Source organism: Lepidochelys kempii, chromosome 6 (genome assembly GCF_965140285.1).
Source record: "Lepidochelys kempii isolate rLepKem1 chromosome 6, rLepKem1.hap1, whole genome shotgun sequence".
NCBI classification, from domain to species: Eukaryota; Metazoa; Chordata; order Testudines; family Cheloniidae; genus Lepidochelys; species Lepidochelys kempii.
Genome location: NC_136385.1, coordinates 10,161,148 through 10,186,630, shown reverse-complemented (window position 1 = coordinate 10,186,630; position 25,483 = coordinate 10,161,148). Strand labels below are relative to the sequence as shown.

Genomic DNA, 25,483 nt, shown 5'->3' with positions numbered 1-25,483 from the left:
TCTCGTCGACTAACCCCGCCCCTCTCTCGCTCTCATCCAATGGGAGAAGAAGGGAGAAAAAAACTCGTCCCACGCATGTGCAACGCGAGGTAGGGGGCGGGTATTGGGAGTGTCAGGTCAGCGCGTGCGCAGTGGTGCGGCTGGGGGTGGGCCTGGCACGGGAAGCTGCTGGGAGTGGGAGCGCGAGGCAGGTGAGCGGTGCGGGAGGGCTGGCAACGGGGGGAGGGAGGCAAAGGGGGTGAGCGGTGGGGGTTGGAGGTGAGGGGGGGCATGGGGGTGAGGGAGTGGGAGGGGTGGCAAGGGGGGGAGAGGTGGGGGAGGGGTGGCAAGGGGGGGAGCGGTGGGGGTTGGGGGGAGGGGTGGCAAGGGGGGAGAGGTGGCAAGGGGGGGAGAGGTGGGGGTTGGGGGGAGGGGTGGCAAGGGGGGGAGCGGTGAGGGTTGGGGGTGTGGGTGGCAAGGGGGTGAGGGGTTGGGGAATTTAAGGGGTGCCATGGTGTTGGGGAGGTGAGGGCTTTGGGGATAGCAAAGGGAGATGAGGGGGGTTGGGTAAGAGTCCAGGGAGTGCGGGGCGGGGGGGCAGAGATCATGAGGGTAGGGAGGTTTCTGACCCCTCTCTGTTTTCCCCTCCAGGTGAGGTGCAGCTCCTGGGCTGATCCCCCGCCCCCAGCTGCTGCTTCCAGAGCCCCCGGCCAGCGGCATCATGTCGGGGCCGGGGAGCAAGCGGGCGGCTGGGGATGGGGGCTCAGGGCCCCCTGAGAAGAAAGCCAACCGGGAGGAGAAGACGACCACCACCTTGATCGAACCCATCCGCCTGGGGGGCATCTCCTCCACGGTCAGTGCTTGGGCTAGGGACTGTTGGGGGCAAGGGGGGTTGGTGGATGGAGGGCATTTGGGGAGGTCAAGAGAAACTGGGAGCATGGAAGGGATTTGGGAACCCTGATTGGGCAGGTGGGATGGGGGCGTGGGGACACTGGGTGTAATTTGGGGAGGGCAGGGTGGGGGATTGAGAAGTGGGGGAAGAGGCAGCTGCGGTGGTGGTGGGGGTGGCAGGGAGCCACTGTTGACCCCCCCCACCCCCCGTTGATCCCCCCAGGAGGAGATGGACCTGAAGGTGCTGCAGTTCAAGAACAAGAAGCTGGCGGAGCGGCTGGAGCAGCGCCAGGCCTTTGAGGATGAGCTGCGTGAGCGCATCGAGAAACTGGAGAAGCGCCAGGCCACAGACGATGCTACCCTGCTCATTGTCAACCGTTACTGGAGCCAGGTGAGACCCATGTCCCTCCCCCGGCCATGGCCCTCTCCCCACGATCTCTCCTGCCGCCTCCCCCGACTGTGCATTCCACACCCACCCCTCCTCCCCTCCCGGCCACAACCCTCGGGCCTTGCATTGCACTACCCTGTTGCAATGCCTCATCACCACCACCATACCCCTGCCATGCATCCCCCACCCTGCCTCGTTGTTTATCGTCATCTGCAGTTGGAAAGCCCTCCCTCTGGACCCTCAGCATATTTCCCAGTGACCACAACAGGCTGCCTACAGTGAGACCTCGGCCTGCTGTACTCTAGTGGGGTTGAGTGATTGGGGGCTGCAAGCCAGGACCTCTGGGTTCTTAGCTCTGTTACCACAGTCTTTCTTTGTCCCTCCCAGAGACCTTCCTCCTGGGTGTACGTTTCCCCCAGCCAGCGGAGGGGGGCACAGGTGTTTATATCCTCTCCCAAACCTGAGCTGGGCTGACACCCCCACCCCCATCTCCATCTCCCTGCAGCTGGATGAAAATGTGCAGGTCCTGCTGAGAGGCTATGATGGGGACTGTGAGCCCCCACCTCCCGCAGCCCCTGCTGTCCCCTCTGCAGAGGAACCCGGGCCAGAGCCAACAGGACCGGACCCTGAGAACACAGCCAGCCCTAGTACCGAGGGCCCAGATAGGACAGGTGAGCATGGGAGAGGTACCAGGCTGCAGGGGGTGCTGCGCTGGGTCAGGGGTGGTGCTGCACTAGGGCAGGGGGTTCAGCGGGGCAGAGGCATTCAGCAGGGGGTGCTCTCCCCTCGTAGTGATCTCAACATAGCGCTAAACCAGGGGTGGGCAAACTACAGCCCGCGGGGCCACAGGGATGTGGTGATGGCTGCTTCCGGCAGCAGCGAGGTGCCAGGGCAGGCAGGGAGCCTGCCCTCGCCCCAGTACGCACCGCTGCCACCCTGGAGCCACTCCAGGTAAGTGGTGCCGGCTGGAGCCCGCACCCTGAACGCCTCCTGTACCCCAACCCCCTGCCCTGAGCCCCCTGCTGCACCCCACACCCGTTCTGCACCCCAACCCCCTGCCCTGAGGCCCCTCCCATACTCCACACCCCTCCTGCACCCCAACCCCTTGCCCTGAGCCCCTTCCTACACACCGCACCCCCTCCTGCTCCTCCTCCCGCACCCCTGCCCCAGCCCTACACTCGGCCCTGCATGCAATTTCCCCACCCAAATGTGGCCCTTGGGCCAAAATGTTTGGTCACCCCTGTGCTAAACCCTTCTCTGTCCTCTCCACCCCCGCAGAAACAGCTCTACCTGTTGCAGCCCCGTCAACCCCCTGGAAGGCCGGGGGGCTCCTGCTGAATGAGCCAGCCCTGTCATTCCTGGCCACCCTGGCCAGCAGCAGCAGCGAGGAGATCGAACTGCAGCTGCAGGAACGCATGGAGTTCTCCAAGGCCGCCGTGTCCCGTGTGGTCGAAGTCTCCAACAAGATCCACCGGCGCACGGAGGAGCTGTGCCAGAAGATCCATGCCCGTGGTGAGCCGAATGCCAGGGTTCCATCCTAGCCGTGGGAGCGGAGTGAGATCTAGGGGGTTAGAGTTGGGGCGCTGGGAGTCAGGACTCCTGGATTCTCAGAGGTGTGACTCCTTTTCAGCTGACTTGGACCAGCTGGATGAGGCGCTGAAGTCCTTGAACAAAGAGCTGATGAGAGAGAATCAGCGGCTGCAGGACTTGGCGATGCAGCTGCAGGAGAAACACCACAAGATCTCGCTGGAGGTACGAGCCGGTTCTCAGGGCAGAGGGGCTGGCTGGCTGGCACAGGGGTAGGGAATGAGTCGCAGGACCTTTCCCCTCTGGGGACACTGGCTCTGACCGCAGAGTCAGGGGCTATCTGGCCTGGAGTGGATCCAGCCCCACTCATCTGTGTCTCTTTCTGGCGCAGTACACAGAGCTGCAGGACAAGGTGACATCGTCGGAGACCAAGGTGCTGGAGATGGAGACGACGGTGGAGGATCTGCAGTGGGACATCGAGAAGCTGCGCAAGCGTGAGCAGAAGCTCAACAAACACCTAGCTGAGGCGCTGGAGCAGGTGACCTGCCCCCATGTCCAAGGCTTCCCTCTCCTCATCCCCCCAGGCCCCTTTCTGTGTCTCACTGCTCCCATCTGGCCCCATTGCAGCTGGAGCCATAGTTTCTCTGCCGCTTATATCTGGGTCCCTCTCCCCCTCATCCCCCATATCTGGGGCTGGTTGCCACATTTGCCCATTGCTCAGAGCACTTGGGAGGCCTGATCGGCAAGGGGGTGGCTGACTCTCTTTCTGGCCTTTTGCAGCTGAACTCCGGTTACTACGTGTCAGGCAGTTCCGGGGGCTTCCAGGGCGGGCAGATCACGCTCAGTATGCAGAAGGTGAGGGGGCAGAGGGAGCTGGGGACATGGGAGGGGCAGGGATCTCTGGCACTTGGGCAGGGGAGGTGAGGGTCTCAGTGGGTGGGGTCCCAGTGCAGAGAGGGGCGGGGCTCTCTGGCACTGGGGTGGGGGAGTCCTGGTGTAGGGAGGGGTGGGGGAGTCTGGCCCTGAGGTTAGGGAGCATCTTCGTGCTGGGTGGGGTCCTGGTGCAGGAAGGAGCGGGGCTGGGAGGGTGGGGTCTCATAGCATGTGTTGAGGCAGCCACTGGGTGGGGGTCTCGAGGCGGGTGGGAGATAGGGCTCCGATGACAGAGTCCGTCTCGGCAGTTTGAGATGCTGAACGCGGAGCTGGAGGAGAACCAGGAGCTGGCCAACAGCCGCATGGCCGAGCTGGAGAAGCTGCAGCAGGAGCTGCAGCAGGCTGTCAGGACCAATGAGAAGCTCAAGGTAACGAGGTGGAGGGCGGCGCCCTCTGGAGCCGGGAGGGGTGGAGGGCAGCACCCCCTGGAGCCAGGCTGGGCGGTGGGGCCTGGCCGGGAGGGGTGGAGGGCGGCAGGCTAGGTGATGGGACCTGGGCAGGAGGGGTGGAGGGCGGTGCCCCCTGGAGCCAGGCTGGGCGGTGGGGCCTGGCCGGGAGGGGTGGAGGGCAGCACCCCCTGGAGCCAGGCTGGGCGGTGGGGCCTGGCCGGGAGGGGTGGAGGGCGGCGCCCCCTGGAGCCAGGCTGGGCGGTGGGGCCTGGCCGGGAGGGGTGGAGGGCGGCGCCCCCTGGAGCCAGGCTGGGCGGTGGGGCCTGGCCGGGAGGGGTGGAGGGCGGCGCCCCCTGGAGCCAGGCTGGGCGGTGGGGCCTGGCCGGGAGGGGTGGAGGGCGGCGCCCCCTGGAGCCAGGCTGGGCGGTGGGGCCTGGCCGGGAGGGGTGGAGGGCGGCGCCCCCTGGAGCCAGGCTGGGCGGTGGGGCCTGGCCGGGAGGGGTGGAGGGCGGCGCCCCCTGGAGCCAGGCTGGGCGGTGGGGCCTGGCCGGGAGGGGTGGAGGGCGGCGCCCCCTGGAGCCAGGCCTGGGGGGAGATGTGGGGAGGCTGGCTGGGGGTGGAGGCCGGTGTCTGTGGCAGTGACTCCCCAGGCCCGCAGGTGGCGCTGCGGTCGCTGCCCGAGGAGGCGGTGAAGGAGACCCTGGACTACAAGGTGCTGCAGTCCCAGTTCTCGCTGCTCTACAACGAGAGCCTGCAGGTGAAGACCCAGCTGGACGAGGCGCGCGCCCTGCTGCTCACCACCAAGAACAGCCACCTGCGCCACATTGAGCACATGGAGGTGAGGCTGGGGGGAGGAGTCACGGTGGGGGCGGGGCCTCTTGGGAGGGGCGGGGCCTGTGAGGGGAATGCACCACGCCTTCTGTGCAGGGGGCGGTTACTGTTCGGGAGAGCCTGTGCCACGTTGGAGGGCACCATTTCTGGTGCAGTGCCTCATTGCGTTGGGATGTGGGTGGCCAGGGGTGGAGGAGCGCTTACCATGCTGCCTGCAGGGAAGCCAACTGGGGTTGGGGGAGAGTGATTCCTCCCCCCGTCTCTCACCCTCCGCCCGCCCCAATGCAGAGCGACGAGCTGAACCTGCAGAAGAAGCTGCGCACGGAGGTGATCCAGCTGGAGGACACGCTGGCCCAGGTGCGCAAGGAATACGAGATGCTGCGCATCGAGTTCGAGCAGAACCTGGCTGCCAATGAGCAAGCGGGTGAGAAAGAGACACTTCCCCCTCCCCCATGCCCGGCCCCGTGGTACAGGCCGACATGGTGTATCACCCGGCCCAGTGTGTAACTTTGTGGTACAGCCTTGTGTGGAGTGCGTGCCTCCCCCACGTAGTGTAGCCCAGTGGGGTGGGCAGGCCGGCCCCTCATAAGGGAGCTCTGTCTCTGCCTGCTGGAAGCTTCCCTCACCAGTGCCCTGCCACCAGCCACCTACCCCCCATGGCAGATGCCCCCCGTTTCTCAAGTGCTTCCCCCCGTCCTGAGACAGCAGGTTCCTCTTCCCCCTGTGTAACCCTGCCCTTCCCCCCCAGGTCCCATTAACAGGGAGATGCGCCACCTGATTAGCAGCCTCCAGAACCACAACCATCAGCTGAAAGGAGACGTGCAGCGATACAAGCGCAAGCTGCGTGAGGTGCAGGCTGAGATCAACAAGGTGAGAGATCCGCTGGGGAGGGGTGCGCTCAACGGTCCGCTCTGCGGGAGGGGAGGGCTTGACTGGAGCAAGGGCAGGGAGGGAGGGATCCATTTAGGGATCTGCTCTGAGGGGCAGAGACGGATCCACTTGAAGCGTGGCTCTGAATTTAGAGATCCATTTGGGGCAGGGAAGGATCTGTTCTAGGGGAGAGGCTTGATTAAGGATCCCCTTGGGGGGCCAGGGAGGGATCTGTGGGGGGGATGCGGGGTTTGGGGATTGGCTTAGGGGGGTCAGGGAGGGATGGGTTGGGGAGGTGTGGGGTTTAGGGAATCTGCAGCCCAGGTGTCTCACTCCGACTCTCTCTCTCCCAGATCCGAATGCAGTCAAGTGGCTTCCCCTGCGGCTCAGCTGTGCTGCCCCCCGCACCTGGGCCGGAGGAGCCGGTGGGCGGGGTCCCAGCTGTGGCGGTGAAGGAGGAAGAGGGGGGCACGCCTGCCCTAGAGGTGAAGAAGGAGCCGAAGGAGGCAGTGGTGGCTGTGGTAAAGAAGGAGGAGGCAGTGCCCCTGCCTGAAGGGGGTGTGAAGAAGGAGGAGGAGGAGCCACTCCCACCGGCTCCCCAGCCGCCCCCCCCTCCTCGCATCAAGGAACCACCAGAGCGCCCCAAGGGGGGCCGTGGGGGGGACCGGGAGCGTTCGCGGGACCGCGACAGGGATGGCTCGGCTCGTGAGCGCGACCGCCAGAAGAGCAGCGATGACCCCAAGAAGAAGGACTCAGACCTGCTCAAGCAGCTGCGCATTGAGCTCAAGTGAGAAAACCCAGGCGTCCGGGGGAAGGGGGTGGGGGGGAGGAGCTCGCAGGGGGTCCCAGGCTGGCTGTGGTGTGCAGGGCCTTGATTCTTCTCCCCCCCAGGAAGGCCCAGGAGAGCCAGAAGGAGATGAAGCTGTTGCTGGACATGTACAAATCAGCCCCCAAGGAGCAGCGGGACAAGGTGCAGCTCATGGCCGCTGAGAAGAAGACGAAGGCCGAAGTGAGTGAGACCCTTGTGGGCTGGGGGGGTCTGGAGGGTGGGTCTATGGGTAGAATGCAGGTTGAGGGGTAGGGTTTGCCTCACTCTCTGTATGGGCAGATATGGGACAGTGACCCCCGTCTTTCTGCCCCCTGCAGGCAGAGGAGCTGCGGGAATGGTTATGGGGCTGACACACCATATCTCTGCCCCCTGCAGGTGGAGGAGCTGCGGGGGGGGAGCTATGGGGTTGTGACGCCATCTCTGCCCCATGCAGGTGGAGGAGCTGCGAGGGCGGGTACGGGAGCTGGAGGAGAAGGAGAAGAAGGAGAGCAAGAAGATGGCCGACGAGGATGCCCTGCGCAAGATCAAGCTGGCAGAGGAGCAGATTGAGCACCTGCAGAAGAAACTGGCTGCTACCAAGCAGGTACTGGGGTAGGGGAGTGGAGGGCGGCTGGGTTGGGGGTGGTTAGTGGTGGGAGTTTCCCCTGAATGGGGTGGGGAGGGGAGAACTGGCAGGATTGGGGAGCTCTGGGGGTGGGGCTGGGCAATCTGGCAGAAAGGACTTAGCAGGGGAGAGCATCCAGGCCCCCCTGACCTCACGGCCTCGGGCTTCAGGAGGAGGAGGCCCTGCTGTCGGAGATGGATGTGACTGGCCAGGCCTTCGAGGACATGCAGGAGCAGAACATGCGCCTCATGCAGCAGCTGCGTGAGAAGGACGATGCCAACTTCAAGCTCATGTCAGAGCGGATCAAGTCCAACCAGATCCACAAGCTGCTGCGTGAGGAGAAGGACGAGCTGGCAGATCAGGTGCTGGCTCTCAAGTCACAGGTAGGGGGTGCTGCAGGGAGTGGGATGGGGGGCTCAGTAGTAGGGTTGCCAACTGTGTTATCACACAAACCCAAACACCCTTGCCCTGCCTCTTCTCCGAGGCCCCACCCTCCCCACTCCATCCCCCCTCCCTCTGTCGCTTGCTCTTCTTCCACTCTCACTCATTTTCACTGGGCTGGGGCAGGGGGTTAGTGTGCGGGAGGGAGTGCCGTCTCTGGGCTGGGGCTGAGGGGTTTGCAGTGTGGGAGGGGACTCCGGGCTGAGTCTGGGGCAGGGGGTTGAGGTGCAGGAGGGGATGCGGGTGCAAGCTCTGGGAGGGACTTTGGGTTTTATAAGGGGCTCAGGGCTGGGGCAGGGGCTTGGGATGGAGGAGGGAGTGTGGATTCTGGGAGGGAGTTTGGGTGTGGGAGGGGGCTCAGGGCTGGGGCAGGGGGTTGGGGTGCGGGACAAGGTGAGGGGTGCAGACTCTGGGAGGGAGTTTGGATGCAGGAGGGGGCTGGGACAGGGGCTTGGGTGCAGGAGGGTGTTTGGGTGCGGGAGGGGACTCAGGGTTGGGGCAGGGGGTTGGGGTGCTGGCTCTTGGAGGGGGCTCAGAGCTGAGACACGGGGTTGGAGTATGGGAGGGCATGTGGGGTGCTGGCTCCGGGAGGGGGCTCAGGGCTGGGGCAGAGGATTGGGATGCGGGAGGGGGTGTAGGGTGCTGGCTCTAGGAGGGGGCTTAGGGCTGGGGCAGGGATGTGAGGGTGTGGGGTGCTGGCTCCGGGAAGGGGTTCAGCGGTGGGGCAGGGGGTTGGGGTGCTGGAGGGGCTGCAGGCTACAGCAGGACGGCGCTTATCTCAGGCAGCTCCCAATGGGCGGCGCAGTGGGGCTAAGGCAGGCACCCTGCCTGCCCTGGCCCCTTGCAACTCCTGGAAGTGGCCGGCATGTCCCTGCGGGGGGTCACCAGGGGGCTCTGTGCTCTGCCCATGCAGCTCCCATTGGCTGCAGTTCCTGGCCAATGGGAGCTGCAGAGTTGGCGCTCGGGGTTGGGGCAGTGAGCAGAGACCCCCCTGCTCCCTCCCCACAGGGGCCGCAGGGACGTGCCGGCCGCTTCCAGGAGCGGCGCAGGGCCAGGGCAGGCAGGGAGCCTGCCTTAGCCCCACTGTGCCGCTGGACTTTTAGCGCCTAAAATCTCCCTGTTTGGCTTCAGTAGCCTCCAGGAGATAGAGCCCAATTCCGGGAGACTTCTGGGAAAACTGGGAGGGTTAGCGACCCTAGCTCATTAGGGACCGCTCTTCCCACACAAGCAGCGTGTGCCTCAGTGCGGCACTAGGGGGCACTGGGTTGCACAGAGGAGCATGGGGGTTCAGCAGGGTGGGCCTGTGTGGTTGGGGTGGGGGTTCATTAGGGGGTGCTCTCCCCTGGCAGGCAGGGGGGTGGGGGCAGCTGGCTGGCTGCGAGTCGGCAGGCGGCGCTCTCCTGACCGGGCTGCGTTGCAGGTGGACGCCCAGCTGCTGGTGGTGCAGAAGCTGGAGGAGAAGGAGCGGGTGCTGCAGGGGAACCTGGGCACGGTGGAGAAGGAGCTGACCCTGCGTAGCCAGGCCCTCGAGCTCAACAAGAGGAAGGTGAGTTGGGGGGCAGGGCTGTGGGCTGGGGACCTGGGTCGGGGGGGTTGATGAGGGCGATCCGCAGGCGAGGGGGAGTGGGGTGGCGGCAGCGGCTCTTTTGCACCCACAGGGCAGTCTCCTGGGAGAACCCTTATTTCTTGGCTAAGCTTCTGCTGCCTCAGCCCAGCCTTCTCCCACTCAAGAGTCCCTCTGCTTCCTGGTCTGTCATTGGGGTTCCTGTTCACAGGTGTGGATCCCAGTGTACCCGATCTCATCCCAGATGCTTGGCCTGGCCTCATGCCTCTCTCCCCTAGGAGTCACCTGCCCAGTTCCGCTCAGCGGGTGGGGAAACTGAGTCACACATGTTGGTTATAAAAATATGACCAATATCTCCACGTTTGTTGGTGATGCTGCTGGAGGGAAGCTACCAGCATCGGGATGGGCTCTGTGGCTGAGGCCCTCCTGTGGGGGGAAGCTGGCAGTGCTGTGGGGTGTTCCCCAGTGGGAGCACTCCCATAGGGGTAGATTACAGTGCCGGAGGCACTGTTCAGGGGGAAGCTCGCAATGATTGACATTCCCTCCTCCTGCAGGCGGTGGAAGCGGCCCAGCTGGCCGAGGACCTGAAGGTGCAGCAGGAGCATGTGCAGTGCAAGCTGAAAGAGATCCAGGCCTGCATGGCCGAGAACCGCGCTGCCAAGGAGAAGGAGTCCTTCAACCTCAAGAGGGCCCAGGTAGGGGGCGGGGGCTTGTGGGGCATACTGGGGGGAGGGGCAGGGAGGGCCCGGGCCCTCTTGCTGACTGGATCTTCCCTGCACTCCAGGAGGACATCTCCCGGCTGCGGCGCAAGCTGGAGAAGCAGAAGAAGGTGGAGGTGTACGCCGACGCTGACGAGATACTGCAGGAGGAGATCAAAGAGTACAAGGTGGGCAGGGGGCAGCTGCGGGAGGAGGGGGAAGCCTGGCACGGGGGCCGGGGGTGCAGGGAGGCACGAAGCTTGGGGAGGGCCTGTGCTCAGGCTCTGGGGTTGGGGGGAAGGAAGCCCACCCCCCCCCCCACTAACAGGGTCTGTGCCCTCCCTGCCCCCCTAGGCCAAGCTGACCTGTCCCTGCTGCAACACACGCAAGAAGGACGCGGTGCTCACCAAGTGTTTCCACGTCTTCTGCTTTGACTGCGTCAAGACCCGCTACGACACCCGGCAGCGCAAGTGCCCCAAGTGCAATGCTGCCTTCGGCGCCAATGACTTCCACCGAATTTACATCAGCTGAGCACCTGCAGTTCCTCTTCCCACCCCATCCCCTAGCCCAGCGTTCCACAGATCCACCCCCTCCAGGATCCACGTGGCGGTCCCCTCCCTCCTGCCCTCTGCAATCCGCTCAGCAGGTGCTGCCAGGATTCCCTTGACCCATCACTGAGGATCGCACCCAAATGATGCCCGATCCCCTGAGGATCTGCTCCTCACAGCTCTCTGGATCCTCCCCCAGGCTCTGCTCTGTGCTCACTCTGTGGGTTCTGCCGGGGTCTGCTCCCCTGGGGCTGGTCTCCTCCCTCTGATATTTGAACCCCGGTGAGAGCCCTGTTGTGCTGAGAGGATGCCCTTGGGGGCGAAGGGCCGCAGGGCAGCAGCTGACTGTGTGTGTGGCGGGGTGGGGACTGTTCATTCTATTTGGATTTTATTTTATTTTTAAATACTATGTTTGGTTATGTGGGAAATAAAAATTGGAGAGTCCCACTGGGGCCAGATCCTCCAGCCTGGGAGCGTCTGTATCGGTGCTTGGGGAGGGGAACCGGGGGAGGACCACAAACACGGGGGTCACGCAGGAAGCTTTTACGGTACATCTACACTGCAATTAAAACCCTGTGGCTGGCCCGTGCCAGCTGGCTCGGGCTGTGGGCTGTTTAATTGCAGCATAGAGTCCCGGCCTTGGGCTGGAGCCCAGGTTCTAGGACCCTGTTTTTTAATCAGACTGTGATTAAAAGGCCTTACAGAAGTCTAAATATATCCTCATCCAAACAAAGTTACCAACATTTGCCTGGATCTGTTGTCTGTAAACCCATGGTGCTTGGTATTAATTACTTTGCTTTCCTTTATTAATGGAGTCCCCCCATCAGCTGATCTGTTATCTTCAGTGGGATTGAGGTCAGGCTGACAGGCCTATGATTATCTAGGTCATCCTGTTTACCCTTTTAAAATATCGGCAAATCTTTTGCATGTGGTCAGGCAGGGCACTGCCAGGTGGCAGCTCGCAGCTTCCATGCTCCAGGAGAGTGGGAATGGGGGGTGCCTCCTTTTCCAGCCTGTCAGCACTGGAGAGTTGGGAGGTGCTGAGCTGAGATGGAAGGGTTGTCCCATGACCCCAGAGTCTTCATCCACCCAGTGAAATGTAAGGGGAATGCTGCATCCCATCAGCCGCCTTGCTGCCATGATGGCTGAGAGGGGCTGGGGAGGAGACCCTGTTGTTGGGATGGTGCTGCTCCATTCATGTGGCCCTGCTCCCCTCCCAGAACTGGGGCAGAGAACCCTGGAGTTGAGTCCCAACCCACAAGGCCCCACTCCCCTCCCAGAGCCATGGATAGAACCTGGGACTCTTGACCACCTCCCAGCTGGCTCAACCTCATTCCCCTCCCAGAGTTGAGGATAGAATCATAAAAATGTAGGACTGGAAGGGACTTTGATAGCTTGTCCAGTCCCGTGCACTGAGGCACTTTAAGTATTATCTAGACCGTTCCAGACAGGTGTGTGTCCAATTCTGGCTGTTCTTAAAAACCTCCAGTGTCAGAGATTCCACACCCTCCCTTGGTAACCTGTTCCAGCATTTAACTACAGGATGTTTATCCTAATATCTAACCTAAGTCTCCCTTGCTGCAATGTAAGCCCATTACTCTTGTCCTGGCCTTAGTGTATAAGGAGAACAATTTGTCACCCTTCTCTTTGTAACAACTTCTTACATACTTGAAGACTGTTATCATGACTCCCTTCAATCTTCTCCAGAAAAACTCAGTTTTTTCAATTGTTTTCTAGACCTTTAATCAGTTTTGTTGCTCTCCTCTGGACTCTCTCCAATTTGTCTACATCCATCCTGAAATGTGACCAGAACTGGACACAGTACTCCAGTTGAGGCCTAATCAGTGTGGAGTAGAGCAGAAGAATTACTTCTCCTGTCTTGCTTACAACACTGCCACCAATACATCCCAGAATGTTGTTTGCTTTTTTTGCAATAGTGTGACACTCTTGACTCATATTTAGCTTGTGATCCACTATGACCCCCGGATCCCTTTCTGCAGTACTCCTTTCAAGGCAGTCATTTCCCGTTTTGTATGTGTGCAACTGATTGTTCCTTCCTAAGTGGAGTACTTTGCATTTGTCATATTGAATTTCATCTTATTTATTTGACTATTTCTACAGTTTGTCAAGATCATTTTTAATTCTAATCTTGTCCTCAAGTGCTTGCAACCCCTCCCCTCTTGGTGTCATCTGCAAACTTTATAAGTGTACTCTCTACGCCATTGTCCAAATTATTTATGAAGATATTGAACAGAACCGGACCCAGAACTGATCCCTGTGCGACCCTGCTTGATATGCCCTTCCAGCATGACTGTGAACCACTGATAACTAGTCTGAGTACCGTTTGCCAACCAGATGTGCATTCACCTTATAGTAGGTTCACCTAGGCTGTATTTCCTTAGTTTGCTGATAAGAAATTCATGTGAGACCGTATCAAAAACCTTACTAAAGTTGAGATATGTGACATCTGCTTTCCCCTCTCAATCCCCAAGTCTTGTTATCCTGTCAAAGAAGGATATTAGGTTGGTTTGATAAGATTTGTTCTTGACAAATTCATGTTGACTGTTACTTATTACCTTTTTTTCTAGGTGCTTACAAATTGAGTGTGTGTTTGCTCCATTATCTTTCTGGGTACTGAAGTTAAGCTGACTGGTCTATAATTCCCTGGGTTGCCCTTATTCCTCTTTTTTTTGGTAGATACAGTATTTGCCCTTTTCCCATCCTCAGGTATCTCTCCCATTCTCTATGAGTTCTCAGAGATAATCACTAATGGCTCAGAGATCTCGTCAGCCAGTTCCTTAAGTATTCTAGACTTACTTCATCAGGCCCTGCTGACCCCTGAAGACACCTAACTTAATTCGTAACTTGTTCTTTCCCTATTTTAGCCTCAGATTCTACCCCATTTACACTGATGTTCACTATGTTAGATGTCCAGTCACTGCTAACCTGTTTGGTGAAAACTGAAACAAAAAGAGCATTTAACACTTTGGCCATTGCTGTGTTTTTTATTGTCATTGTCTTTCCCTCTTCATTGAGTAATGAGCCTACCCTGTCCTTGGTCTTCCTCTGGTTTCTAATGTATTTGTAAAATGTTTTCTTACTACCCTTTATGCCCCTAGCTAATTGAATCTTGTTTAGTGCCTTGGCATTTGTAACTTTGTCCCGACATGGTCTCATCCTTTGTAATTTGACCTAGTTTCCACTTTTTATATGACTCTCTTTTGAGTTTCAGGTCTTTGAAGATCTGGAGTTGTCAGGGTGGTCTCTTACCGTACTTCCTTCTCTCCTGAGCCCGGGGATAGTTTGCTCTTAATAATGTCTCTTTAAAAAAACGCCAATTCCCCTGCACTTGTTTCCCTTAGACTTGCTTCTCATGGGCTCTGACCTGCCATTTCTCTGAGTTTGCTAACGCCTGCCTTCTTGAAGTCCATTGTTTTTTTTTTATTCTGCTGTTTTCCCTCCTACCATTCCTTAGAACCGTGAACTCCATCTTTTCATGATCACGTCGACCCAAGCTGCCTGCCATGTTCAAATTCTCAACCAGTTCCTTCCTGTTTGTCAGAATCCACTCTAGGACGGCCTCTCACCTAGTCGCTTTCTCCACCTTCTGCAATAAGAGTTGTCTCCAATGCATTCCAAGCACTGGTTGGAAAATCTGTGTCCTTCTGTATTATTTTCCCAACAGTTGTCTGTGTAGGTGAAGTTCCCCATCACCGCTAAGGTCTGGTCTGTACTACAGACTTCTATCGGTATAACTTCATCCCTCAGGGGTGTGTGAAAAATCCACACGTCTGAGCGACGAAGTTACACCAGCCTAACCTGCTGTGTACACAGCGCTATGGCAGCAGGAGAGTTGCTTCCGTCGACATAGTTACCACCTTCTGGGGAGGTGGATTAACTATGCCAAAGGAAGAGCTCTTTTCTGTCATCTTAGATGCAGCGTTTTAAGGGGGCGTTTGCCCTAAGTCTGGGGCTTGGGATGATTTTGTTAGTTGCTTAAGAAAAGCCTCCTCCACCTCTTCTTCCTGGTGTGGTCGTCTCTCGTAGACCCCTCCCATGACGTCACACTTATCTTTTACTCCTTTCATCCTTTCTCAGAGACTTTCAGCCGTCTGCTTCCCTTCTCTCTCAATCTCAGTGTAAGCGTACGCATCTTGGATATTCAAGGCAACACCTCCTCCCTCTTTCCCCTGCCGGTCCTTCCTGAACAAGCTGGACCCCTCTATGCCAATATTCCAGTCATGTGAATTGTCCCACCGAGTCGCTGTGATGTCAGGGATGGCCCAAGTGTGATTATTCACTAATATTTTTAGTTCTTCCTGTTTATTCTCCATACTTCTAGCATTAGTCTACAGACATCTAAGAACCCAGGAGTCCTGACTCCCAGCCCCCCGATCTAACCCACTAGACCTAGAGCTGGGGCCTCCTTGAGCAACATAAGCTGGGTGAGTGAAGTTCTGCTCCTGGGCTCCAGCTGGTCTCATGGGGGCTGGTTTCTGCTGTTCCATGAACGCCCTGGGGCTGTGGATGAACAGGTCAGGACTGACCCAGGGTTCAGCACCTCTAGCAGGGCTGGGGCCAGACTTCTGCAATGCCTCACACCGAGCCCAGGGGCTGCTGCAGGGAGTACACAGCACCCCCTAGTGGCGCATTTGGGGCTAGCGCTGACTGCAAGGGGAGAGCGCCCCCTACTGAGCCCCCACCCCCGCTCTGGGTGCAGTGACCCCTTAGCACCAGTCTGGGGCCAGCAGTGACTGTGAGGCCCTCACCCCACTCCGACCCAGATCCCGTGACCCTGCTGGGCCCGTAGGAGCTGGTCAAGTAGCCCCGGGTTTCAGGACACGTGCTAATGCCCCCCCTGCCCTGGCTGCCGCCTCCGCTGGGGGTCCAGGGCCATGCTCGCACCCCCCACCCCACCCCCCACACACAATGGGGCGATTCCTAGAGGGGATGAGGAACTATTGCAAGGAGGGGACGGAATAAGGCGGGGACCTTCCTGTTCCCAGCAATCCCCCCGGCTTGTGTTGTGTGTGTGAGCCTGGCAGCTGGGAGGGGAGCACACAAAGAGACCCGCTGCCACCCGTGCCTCGGGGCTGCGTCTCCGGCTGCAGCCCCGGCCCCGGGAGGGGATCGCCCCGGCTGGGCGGGGGCGCGAACAGCAGGCGAGGCAGGAAATCGCTGCCCGGAGGAAGCGGCCGCGGTGAGGAGGGGATCGGGGCTGGGGACCGGAGAGACACCCCCGCCCCCAGCCAGCTCCGGGGCAGCCCGGGGAGGGGGTCTGTGCAGCTGAGCCCAGCGGGGTCCCCAGCTCCGAGGCAGCGGCGGGGTGGGGCTGCGGATGGGAAAGATGCTAAACCCAGGTGATCTGGCCACGGGGGTCCCTGGGAGCAGAGGAGAGAGAGCGGCGATGGTTGCAAAGCCCCCCTCCCCCCACCGCACAGCACCCCCGGGCATGTGGCCCTTAATTCCAGCTGGAAATTGTGCAGGAGCCTTGTTTAAATAACTTCCCCCAGGCCTGTTCTGAATGGTGCAGAAATGGAACCCAGGCGTCCGGGGTGTGGAGGGTGTCTGGGTATTTGATCTTCTCCCCTGCCCTCCTGGTTCTCCAGGCCCCAGGGATTGCTGTGCTGATGGTGTCTGCCTCCTCGAATTGGCATGTGTATTGGGGGTAGCGGGGTCGGGGCTGGCTGAAGGTTTGAGCACCCAGGGGGATGGGTTGAGATAAGTGCATGAGCTGGACAGGGCAGCTCAACGACTTTGACGTTTTACACGTCATCATTAGGTTTCAGAGTCGATGCCCCCAGTGAGAAGAGTGGAGGCAATTCATGCCTTTCAGGGCAAGTCTACGCTATGACCTAAATACGGCCCTTGCAGTAATTGAATCGGTTTTACACGTCCCCACTACGCTCCTTGTGTCAGCGGTGCACGTCCTCACCAGGACCTTATTAGCTACCAGCGTGGGGTAGTGGGGGATGGTTTCCTAAAGGCAGCAACGGTCGATGTAAGTAACGCAGTTTTTACACGGGACACTGTGTCGACCGAACTACATCGACTTAAGCGCTACGCCTCTCGCGGAGGTGGAGTTATTAAGTCGGTGCAGTGGGCGAGTTACATCGGTGGGAGCTACATTTTAGTGTAGATGCTTACAGAGCCAGGCCGATGTAAGCTGCCTTATGTCAGCCTAGCTGTGTCGTGTGGACCAGGCCTCAGCGTGATCAGTTCAGGCTCTCTGCAGACTCAGGCAGATGTTGGGTCATGTTCTCCAGCTTTTCTGCGCACCTGTGACATCTAGAAACATGTGAAAACCGAGGTTCTACTGCTAATTGTGCATTCTGGGCACTTAATACATGTCTCTTCTGATTTCTGGTTTCATCTTATTCGATGCCTAGCCTATCTCAATTCAGAAGTGATGAAATTAAAACCTTTAGCATGGAAAACTCATTGAGATCAACGGCTGCTTTCTAGGGCCAGATAATGCCCCAGGGCAGCTGTGGAGCGTTCTGTGTGGGGCCTGTGGCATGCGGAAGTGGAATCAGCTGGGAATAATGCAATGTCTTGTGGCTGTAAATTGTCCCAATGCCAGATATCGGGCTGGGGGGTGTTGAGTGATGGTGCTGTGATTAGGTCCCATCTTAATTAAGCTCTTGGTTAAGGGTCCCTCTGAAAGTGGGGTGCTAACCGTGGATGGCACCTGAATGAGAAGGGGAAACGTAACAATGTGTTTGAATTCAGCAGCTCACTCCACATGACTGGGATCATGCCTGGCCCTGCCCCTGCCCCAGGATTCCCCGACCCGGCCAGGATCTCCCGCATGGAGCAAGGGGAAGGGCCCAGGGTCCCGGATCTCCAGGGCTCTGAGGAAAGGGAGATCCCGAGAGGTGCCTACACAGGTGAGGAATGAATGACACCGGCTTAGAGACTGGGAGTGAAGGGAAAAGCTGGTTTCCTAGCAAAGCCATTGGGAGCCCCCCTCCAGTTCTGTTTTCCACTCCCCTATTCCTGTTACTGTGTAACCCCATCCACAGCCATGTGCCCAGCAGTGGGGTGGGGGGGGGAAAGACTTGGGCTCCAACTCCTGCACCCTGTGGGGCCAGATGCCCCCCCTTGCGTCCTCCAATGCTCAGCACTGCCTCTTTCTGCTCCCCCCATGACAGCTGGGGAACCCCAAGGGCCACTGAGAATCCTAAAATCTCCCCAGCAGCATCTCCCTGAGCAATGCCCCACCCCACAATTCCGTTTCCATAGAGATGGGATGGGGAGATGTGAAAGGGGCTAGACCCCCATCACTATGGTTACAGGTGGGTAGGGACCTCCTGGCCCCATCTCTATAGTTACTGGGGTGCTGGGGCAGGGTGATATATGTTCTAGGCCCTACCGCTGTGGTATGGGCAGGGAAGAGCAGAGCAGAGCCGATCCCACTGTGAGTTGGCAGGGCAGCAGTCGTGGGTCCCCTGTGGCAGCTGGGCCACTGGGGCAGACGTGGCCTCTCCTCTCCCTTCTTGCGAAGGGTTGGGGGGAATTCAGCTTCCTGCCCATCAGCTTTTCTGCTTTGCCAGCCGCTGTCTCCCTGGGCCCAGGAATGAGCCCTGTCTGGATTCTCTGTCTCCTAGCATGTGCCAGGATGGAGGAGAATCCCCAGCGGGAAGGGCCTGCAGGAACGGAGTCTTACGGGAGCCCCAAGCAGGGGGAGGGCCGGCCCGACTGGGAGACGGCGTGCGAGAGCCCCCTGCAGGAGATCCTGGTGCACCAGCGCACCCACATGGGTGAGAAGCCCTACAAGTGCCCCGAGTGCGGGAAGAGCTTCCACCAGAGCTCCCACCTCATCCGGCACCAGCGCATCCACACCGGGGAGCGCCCCTACAAATGCGGCGAGTGCGGCAAGGCCTTCAGCCAGAGCTCGCTGCTGACCCGCCACCAGCGCACCCACACCGGGGAGCGCCCCTACAAATGCCCCGACTGCGGGAAGAGCTTCAGCCGCGGCTCCAACCTCAGCCAGCACCAGCGCATCCACACCGGGGAGCGCCCCTACCAGTGCACCGAGTGCGGCAAGAGCTTCACGCTCAGCTCCCACCTGATCCGCCACCAGCGCACCCACACCGGGGAGCGGCCCCACAAATGCGGCGAGTGCGGCAAGGCCTTCGCCGAGAGCTCCCACCTCCGCCAGCACCGCCGCACCCACCGGGGCGAGCCGCCCTACAAGTGCCCCGACTGCGGGCGCGCCTTCGCCCTGAGCCTGGACTTCGTGCAGCACGTGCGGGAGCACACGGAGCGCCGGCCCTACCGCTGCGGGGCCTGCGGGCGCCGCTTCCCCCTCAGCTCGGCCCTCTCGCAGCACCGCAAGAGCCACCACCGCCCCCCGGCCGCCCCCAAGGCCCACCCCTGTGGGGTGTGCGGGAAGGTGTTCGGGAAGAGCTCGCACCTGGTGACCCACCGGCGGGTGCACACGGGCGAGAAGCCCTTCGCCTGTGCGGAGTGCGGGCGCGGCTTCAGCCAGAGCGCCGACCTGGCCAAGCACCGGCGCACCCACACCGGCGAGCGGCCCTACCCCTGCCCCGAGTGTGGCAAGCGCTTCAGCGTCTCCTCCACCCTGGCCAAGCACCAGCGCAGCCACAAGGGCGAGCGGCCCTACCCCTGCCCCGAGTGCGGCAAGCGCTTCAGCCAGAGCTCCAACCTCGCCCAGCACCAGCGCAGCCACCGCGGGCACCGGCCCTACCGCTGCACCGAGTGCGGCAAGGCCTTCGCCCAGAGCTCGGCCCTCCTGCAGCACCACCGCACCCACACCGGCGAGAAGCCCTTCGCCTGCCTGCAGTGCGGCAAGGCCTTCAGCCTCAGCTCCAACCTGCACCAGCACCGGCGTACGCACCGCGGAGACGCCAGCCCCGCCTGGGGCGTGGCTGGGGGAGCTGGCCCGCTCGGACGCATTCGGAAATACCTTGGCTGACCCGGAGGGGACACGGGAACCCCACGGGGGTGTCCCCGGGAGGGGAGGGGATTTAAAGCAGGGAGGGGGCTGATAACCAAGACGCCTAGGTTCCCTGGGGGGTAGAGTCTAGTGGTTAGAGCAGGGGGCTGGCAGTCAGGACACTTGGGTCCTTTCCCTGACTCTGGAAGAGGAGTGGGTCCAGGGGTGAGAGAAAGAGGGACAGGGAGACAGGACTCCTGGGTTCTCGTCCCGGCTCTGGGAGGAGAGTGGGGTCTAGCGGTGAGAGCAAGGTGGGAGACCGGACTCCTGGGTTCTACCCTGGCTCTGACATTTTGCTTTTGTGCTCTTGGGGAAGTCTTTTCCCCTGTCTCTGCCTTAGTGCCTCATCTGGAAAAAGGGGACAGTGCTGCTGACCCACCTTCGGGAACGCGCTTTGGGATCTAGGGCTGAAGAGCGTTGGCTGGGAACTCCGCATGATACATAGGCTCATCCGAAGGGGATCGGAGTGCAATGAGGGAGGGGACGGATGGGTTATTTAGAATTCATGTGGAGGGAGGGGGAGGAGGCAAATAAGAGGGTGGGGAGGGAGGTTTGGGTCAGGGTGGGGACTCCACGGAAGAAGAGGTTTTGGGGGAACGTTGGAGAAAGAAGGATTCGAGTTTCTCCCTGGTGCCCTGGGAATCCCATCCGTGCTGGAGCTGGGGGAGAAGTGCCCCAGTTTGGGGGCCTCTCCTGCTCTCCCACCCCCCACTCAGCAGGGATCATTAACTCTTGCAGGCCCATCCTGTCCCCTAATGTCTGTGCCCGTCCTGGGCGGGGGAGACCATCCCTTCACTCTCCAGAATCTGGCTGCCTCTGGACCCTGCTCTCTGCTCCTTCCCCTTTCACAGGCACCAGGGGGTTCGGGAGCTGTGGGGGGCGTGTGAGACTGCTGAGTACCAGAGAGGCTGCTCCCTGAGAGGCTGGACAAACGGACACACCCAGATGGGGGGCAGCCTGTCTCCTTCTCTCCAGCGCCTGGCTCCTCTCTTTGCAGCGCATGGAGCTGTTCATTTAGGAGCCTAGTGACACCTGGGGAACATCCCCTCCTGGCCTGGAGCAGACAGAGACCTTCCCAGAAGTCAGTCTGGCCCCAGCCCAAACCCTCTGTTCCCAGCAGGTGCCTGGATCCTGCTCCCCTGCTGGATTTTGTGACCGATGGGCTCTCTTGTTGTGTTATCAAGTTGTATCTGTAGGAAATAAATTCCCTTCCTCTGTGATTTGCCTCCCCCCGTGTCTGTACTGTGGACCCCGTCTTGGGGGTCAGAATGGCCCTGGACATGTCGCTGTGCCGGCACGGAAGCCCAGATGCTGCTTGGGCTCCCAGATGGGCCAGGAGGCTCCCAGTTCTGTGGTGGGGTCCAGACTATACTGATAGAGACCTCAGGGAGACCTCCCAGACTGTAACGCCCCCTCCAGGATTCTAAACCATAGAGACTCCTGGGAGACCTCCCACATTCCAGAATGGAACCTCCTCCAGGATTCTAAACCATAGAGACCCCTAGCAGCTCTACCCAAGCGTAACGCCATCAGGTCTCCAAATCAGAGAGGCACTCGCGAATCCTCCCACCGTGTAATCCTTTCAGGACTCTAAATCATAGCAACCCTCAGCAGCCCTCCCAGACTCCTTCAGGATTCTAAACCATAGAGATGCTTGGCAGATGTCCCAGAGTGTAACCTCTGCAGGAGACCAAATAATAGAGACTCCCCAAGAATGCTCCTAGATTGTAACACCCTCCAGGGCACTGTACTCTCGAGCAGTGTTTCTCAATGACCGGTCTGTGGACCACTGCTGGTCTCTGAGATCTCCCCAACACAGTCTAGGAAGGCAGCAAGCCGGTCCCTGGGATCAAAAAGCTTGAAAATACCTAGATCAGTGCAGGTGTTAGCCCACTGGGTGCCCGAAGTAAAAAATGTTTGGTTCCCCCCAATACTAAAACAAGAAAATAGGGGTCCCCCTTGAGCTGCTCAGGGCCCTAAGCAATTGCTTAGTCTGCTTATGCGCAGTGCCAACTCTGCCCTAGATCATAATGCTCCCCAACCCATAACCATAGAGAGATGGACAGTGACATGGCTAGATTGGTACTACACAGGTGGTCATTCTGGCCATATTTCTGTGGCAAGGCTGGAAGAGAAAACTGTATCTCTATGGTTATTAGACTCCTGGAGGGTGCTTGGAAAACTCACCATAGAGACCCTGCCCTGGAGTTTCTCCCAGCTGGCCTACAATCCTGGGCAACGCTAGTGCACTGGGTGACATAATGGATAGAGTGGACCAATGCAGGCAGCCACTCTTAACTACATCTCTGTGGCTGCAGGGTGGCTGTGGGGGATCAGTGCTCCACGGTCAGGGAGGCCTTGGGGCTGTGGCCGGGTGGACAGAGCCAAACAGAAATTGCGGGGGAGGGAGGGAAGGAATCTATATTATGTAGATAGTCAATGCATATTAATCCAGCATGTATACTGCTCTTGCATACTTCTCATGAGATGCCTGGATCTCTGGTCCCACAGACAGGGGACTGGCCTAGGGGATGTTGGTTTGCCTCCCCAGCCTCCTGGGGAGAGGGAGAAACCTCAGACAGGGCAGGGCAGAATCCCCACCCCCAGTGTTGCTGACTCTCTTGATTTTTCATGAGTCTCATGATAATTATTTTTCCTTAAAGCCCCAGCTCCTGGAGTCAAGTGGAGATGTGATAATTTCAGCCTTCATTCTTACAGAAAAAGTATGTTTCTAGCCCTCGTGGCTGTGGAGAAAGCTTCAACATGCGACCCCTGTGCAGCCTAAAGACTCACAAAGCAGAAGGCAAAGAAAAAGACCCCTACATCTATTATTTTTACCTCATCTCATGATTTTGGGTGAGCCTGACTCTTGATTTTTGAATATCTGGGATTGGCAATACTGCTCACCCTCCTTGTTGTCTGCCTCCCGCTGAAGTTTAGCAGGGGGCTTCCCCATCCTGGTTATGCTTCAAACACCCCAACAAAAGAGCCTCTGTTGCATTATGAGTGGGTGTAACAGACCCCAACCAGTAGGGGGCAGCACCCCCAAAGGGGGAAAGGCCCCACGTCCCATTCCCCACCTCCCAGAGCCAGCCAGTCCCCTGCTCTGGCTGGGGCTGGATCAGAGCTAGTGCCCCTGATCGTGAGCCACAGCTTTGCCCTTCGGCCATTCACTTCGCTCTCACTTCTGCCTCCTGGCGCTCCCTGTCCCTGCCAGGCGACCACCGGGGCCAGTTACAGCTCCCCACCCCCCTCATGAATATGCAAGAGGAGGTGGGCCAGAAACCTCCCAAGTGGCCGACCCTGCCCAGGGTGCATTGCAAAGGGAAACTGCATTTCCCAGAGCCCCTTGCAAAGGGGACAGACCGAAGCGTGGGACAGGCTCCCCGCGCCAGCCCGTTCCCACCCCGTTGGTTCCTGCCCAGAGCGGCAGGTGCGGCGCGGGGTGCCCGCCCCGGTGGCTCCCGGCGGGGCTGGAGGAGGCTCCCGCGGGGCGGGGGGCTCCCGGCGGACGGGCAGAGGCAGCGCTGCGGGACGCGCCGCAGGAGAATTACCAGGCTCCGGGCTCGCTGGCTGCGGCGCTGCCCCGCGGGGATCAGGAGCTCGCGGGCTCTGACGGCCCCGGGGCAGCTCCGGCTCAGGGCTCGTCCCCGCTGAGATCTCTGGGGGACCAGCCCCGCGGCCCCCAGGCCCAGCGGCTGTCACCCCCCAGCGCGGATCCCGTGTCCCCCCAGCAGGGAGCGGGGCCCGGGTTCAAGCCAGGGCGGGTTCTCCGGACCGAGACCTCGGGGCAAATTTCACCGAGCCCCGTCTCGCCTGTTTCCTTCCCCAGAGCAGGACTCCCCGTCCCGGCCGGGATCCCCCGCGCGGAGCCAGGGGAAGAGCCGAGGGTCCCGGATCTCCCGGGCTCCGAGGACGGGGAGACCCCGAGAGGCGCCCACCCAGGTGAGGGGTGAGCGACACCGGCTCGGAGACCGTCCGGGCGGGAAGGGACCAGCTGGGACCCCAGCAAAGCCGCTGGGAGCCCCCAGTTCTGCCTCCTCCCAGTATCGTCCCCAGCAGGTCCCTGTCCTCACGGCAGGTGTCACTCCCGGATCCCCCCGGCAGGAGCCCTCCCCTCCCCCAGCCTTTCCCTGGGGGCTCAGCTGGGCTGTTGGGGCAGCCCCGGCCCCCCTCTCCCCTCAGGGAAGGGTTTGGGGGATTCGCGTCCTGCCCATCAGGTTTTCCGCTCAGCGACAAACCCCTTTGCTGCCCCCCCCCTTCACCCCGGCGCAGGGACCGAGCCCCACCTGGATTCTCTCTCTCTCTCCCAGCAGGTGCCGGCATGGAGGAAGAGACTCCTCAGCAGGCAGGGCCTCTGGGAGCAGAGCCGCGCGGGACCCCCGAGCAGGGGCAGAGTCAGGGTGGGCTGGGCCGGCCCTACCAGTGCCCCGAGTGCGGGAAGAGCTTTGCCCGCAGCACCCTCCTGATCCGGCACCAGCGGATCCACACCGGCGAAAAGCCCTACAAGTGCGGGGAGTGCGGGAAGAGCTTCTACCAGAGCTCCAACCTGGCGCAGCACCGGCGCGTCCACACGGAGGAGAAACCGTTCGGCTGCCCCGACTGCGGGCGCGGCTTCCGCCACAACGCCCACCTGGCGCAGCACCGGCGCGTCCACACCGGCGAGCGCCCCTTCCCCTGCCCCCAGTGCGGCAAGGCCTTCAGCCAGCGCTCCAACCTGCTGCAGCACCGGCGCGTCCACACCGGCGAGCGCCCCTACGTCTGCACCCACTGCGGGAAGGGCTTCGGTGACAGCTCCAACCTGCTGCAGCACCTGCGCACCCACACGCCGGAGAGACCCTATCCGTGCCCCGAGTGCGGGCGCAGCTTCCGTCACGGCAAGCACCTGACCCAGCACCGCTCCCTGCACACGGGCCAGAAATCCCACCGCTGCCCTGACTGCGGGAAGGGCTTCAACTGGAGCTCCCACCTCGCCCAGCACCGGCGCATCCACACTGGGGAGCGGCCCTACCAGTGCCCCCAGTGCGGGAAGGCGTTCACACAGAGATCCAATCTCTTGCAGCACCAGGCCCTCCATCGCCCTGCCCAGGACCTGGCTGAGCAGCTGCAGATGAACCATGTGGCTTAGGGATGGCTGGGGTCAGAGGTCATGCTGGAGAGGAGAGAGACCCGCCTCTCAGCATCGGATGCCTGGGGTCAAAGGTCTGACGATGTCTGACACCCAGGACTCCCCCACAGCATGGACACACCAACTGGACCCCACTCGGACATGCTGCCAGAGAATGCGGGGGTGGATTAAACAAGCTCCCTGAGGGGACTTACTTGCTGGAGAGGAGAGCTGGGGACATTATTAATAAAGGGTGTAAAGCAGTGGTTCTCAAACTTTTGCACTGGTGACCCCTTTCACGCAGCAAGCCTCTGAGTGCGACCCCCCCCCCAACAAATTAAAAACACTTTTTTACGTATTTAACACCATTATAAATGCTGGAGGCAAAGCGGGGTCAGGGTTGGAGGCTGACAGCTCATGACCCCCTGAGGGGCCCTGACCCCCAGTTTGAGAACCCCCGGTGTAAAGTAAGAGTGTGTGGGTGGGTGTGCACGGGTGTGTGTACAGCACTGCCCCCTGCTGGAGGGAATCGGGGCTGTGTGTGAGTACACATGCATAGCACTGCCCCCTGCTGGAGGGAATCTGTCATATATGTGTGCAGCACTGCCCTCTACTGGAGGGAATCAGGTGTGTGTGTGTGTGTGTGTGTGCGCGCATGTGCACAGCGCTGTCCCCTGCTGGAGGGATTCAGGGCTGTGTGGATCCCTGCTGCCCCCTAGTGGAGTAAATGAACCCAGGTACCTGTGTGATTCTGTATCTAAGTGGTAATATCAGACACTTTCCCCCCCTCACAAACCCCCTCCTCGCCATTTCACCATCAGCCCACGTGAAATCCAGATGGCAAGAAAAATAGCTTTTGTCCTAGAGGGAACACAAGCCCCAAGGCAGGACAAAATCCAGCTGTTGGCAAGGAAGAGAGCCC

At 60.2% G+C, this 25,483-nt stretch overlaps 2 protein-coding genes across 3 annotated transcripts; both read left to right on the top strand.

Annotated features, from left to right (window-relative positions):
* The first annotated feature begins 110 nt into the window (after window positions 1–110).
* RNF40 (ring finger protein 40) lies at window positions 111–10,955 on the top strand. The gene is made up of 20 exons (XM_073350393.2): window positions 111–191; window positions 631–832; window positions 1,094–1,261; window positions 1,764–1,929; window positions 2,537–2,770; window positions 2,889–3,010; window positions 3,177–3,323; window positions 3,566–3,640; window positions 3,967–4,086; window positions 4,766–4,945; window positions 5,227–5,362; window positions 5,687–5,808; window positions 6,162–6,595; window positions 6,700–6,817; window positions 7,071–7,220; window positions 7,412–7,624; window positions 9,103–9,228; window positions 9,801–9,941; window positions 10,031–10,132; window positions 10,299–10,955. The coding sequence occupies exons 2-20, from the start codon at window positions 701–703 to the stop codon at window positions 10,473–10,475; spliced, it is 3,063 nt and encodes a 1,020-aa protein (XP_073206494.1). The 5' UTR covers window positions 111–191; window positions 631–700; the 3' UTR covers window positions 10,476–10,955.
* A 3,506-nt stretch (window positions 10,956–14,461) lies between these two features.
* On the top strand, window positions 14,462–24,919 carry LOC140913671 (uncharacterized). Of its 2 annotated transcripts, XM_073350449.2 has the most exons (4): window positions 14,470–15,692; window positions 17,225–17,382; window positions 18,103–19,364; window positions 23,857–24,919. In XM_073350449.2, the coding sequence occupies exons 2-4, from the start codon at window positions 17,238–17,240 to the stop codon at window positions 24,580–24,582; spliced, it is 2,133 nt and encodes a 710-aa protein (XP_073206550.1). In that variant the 5' UTR covers window positions 14,470–15,692; window positions 17,225–17,237; the 3' UTR covers window positions 24,583–24,919. The 2 variants fall into 2 exon arrangements, with proteins under 2 accessions (XP_073206549.1, XP_073206550.1); XM_073350448.2 differs by lacking the exon at window positions 23,857–24,919 and having other exon boundaries at window positions 14,462–15,692; window positions 17,228–17,382; window positions 18,103–19,940.
* Window positions 24,920–25,483: the final 564 nt, after the last annotated feature.

Coding starts and splice junctions, on each gene's coding strand:
- RNF40 (XM_073350393.2), top strand. CDS start 701: ATGTCGGGGCCGGGGAGCAAGCGGGCGGCTGGGGATGGGGGCTCAGGG. Junction 1,262..1,763: donor TCAACCGTTACTGGAGCCAG/GTGAGACCCATG, acceptor ATCTCCCTGCAG/CTGGATGAAAATGTGCAGGT. Junction 9,942..10,030: donor TCAACCTCAAGAGGGCCCAG/GTAGGGGGCGGG, acceptor CCTGCACTCCAG/GAGGACATCTCCCGGCTGCG.
- LOC140913671 (XM_073350449.2), top strand. CDS start 17,238: ATGACTGGGATCATGCCTGGCCCTGCCCCTGCCCCAGGATTCCCCGAC. Junction 17,383..18,102: donor CCCGAGAGGTGCCTACACAG/GTGAGGAATGAA, acceptor TCTGTCTCCTAG/CATGTGCCAGGATGGAGGAG. Junction 19,365..23,856: donor GGCGTACGCACCGCGGAGAC/GCCAGCCCCGCC, acceptor GGGCAGAGTCAG/GGTGGGCTGGGCCGGCCCTA.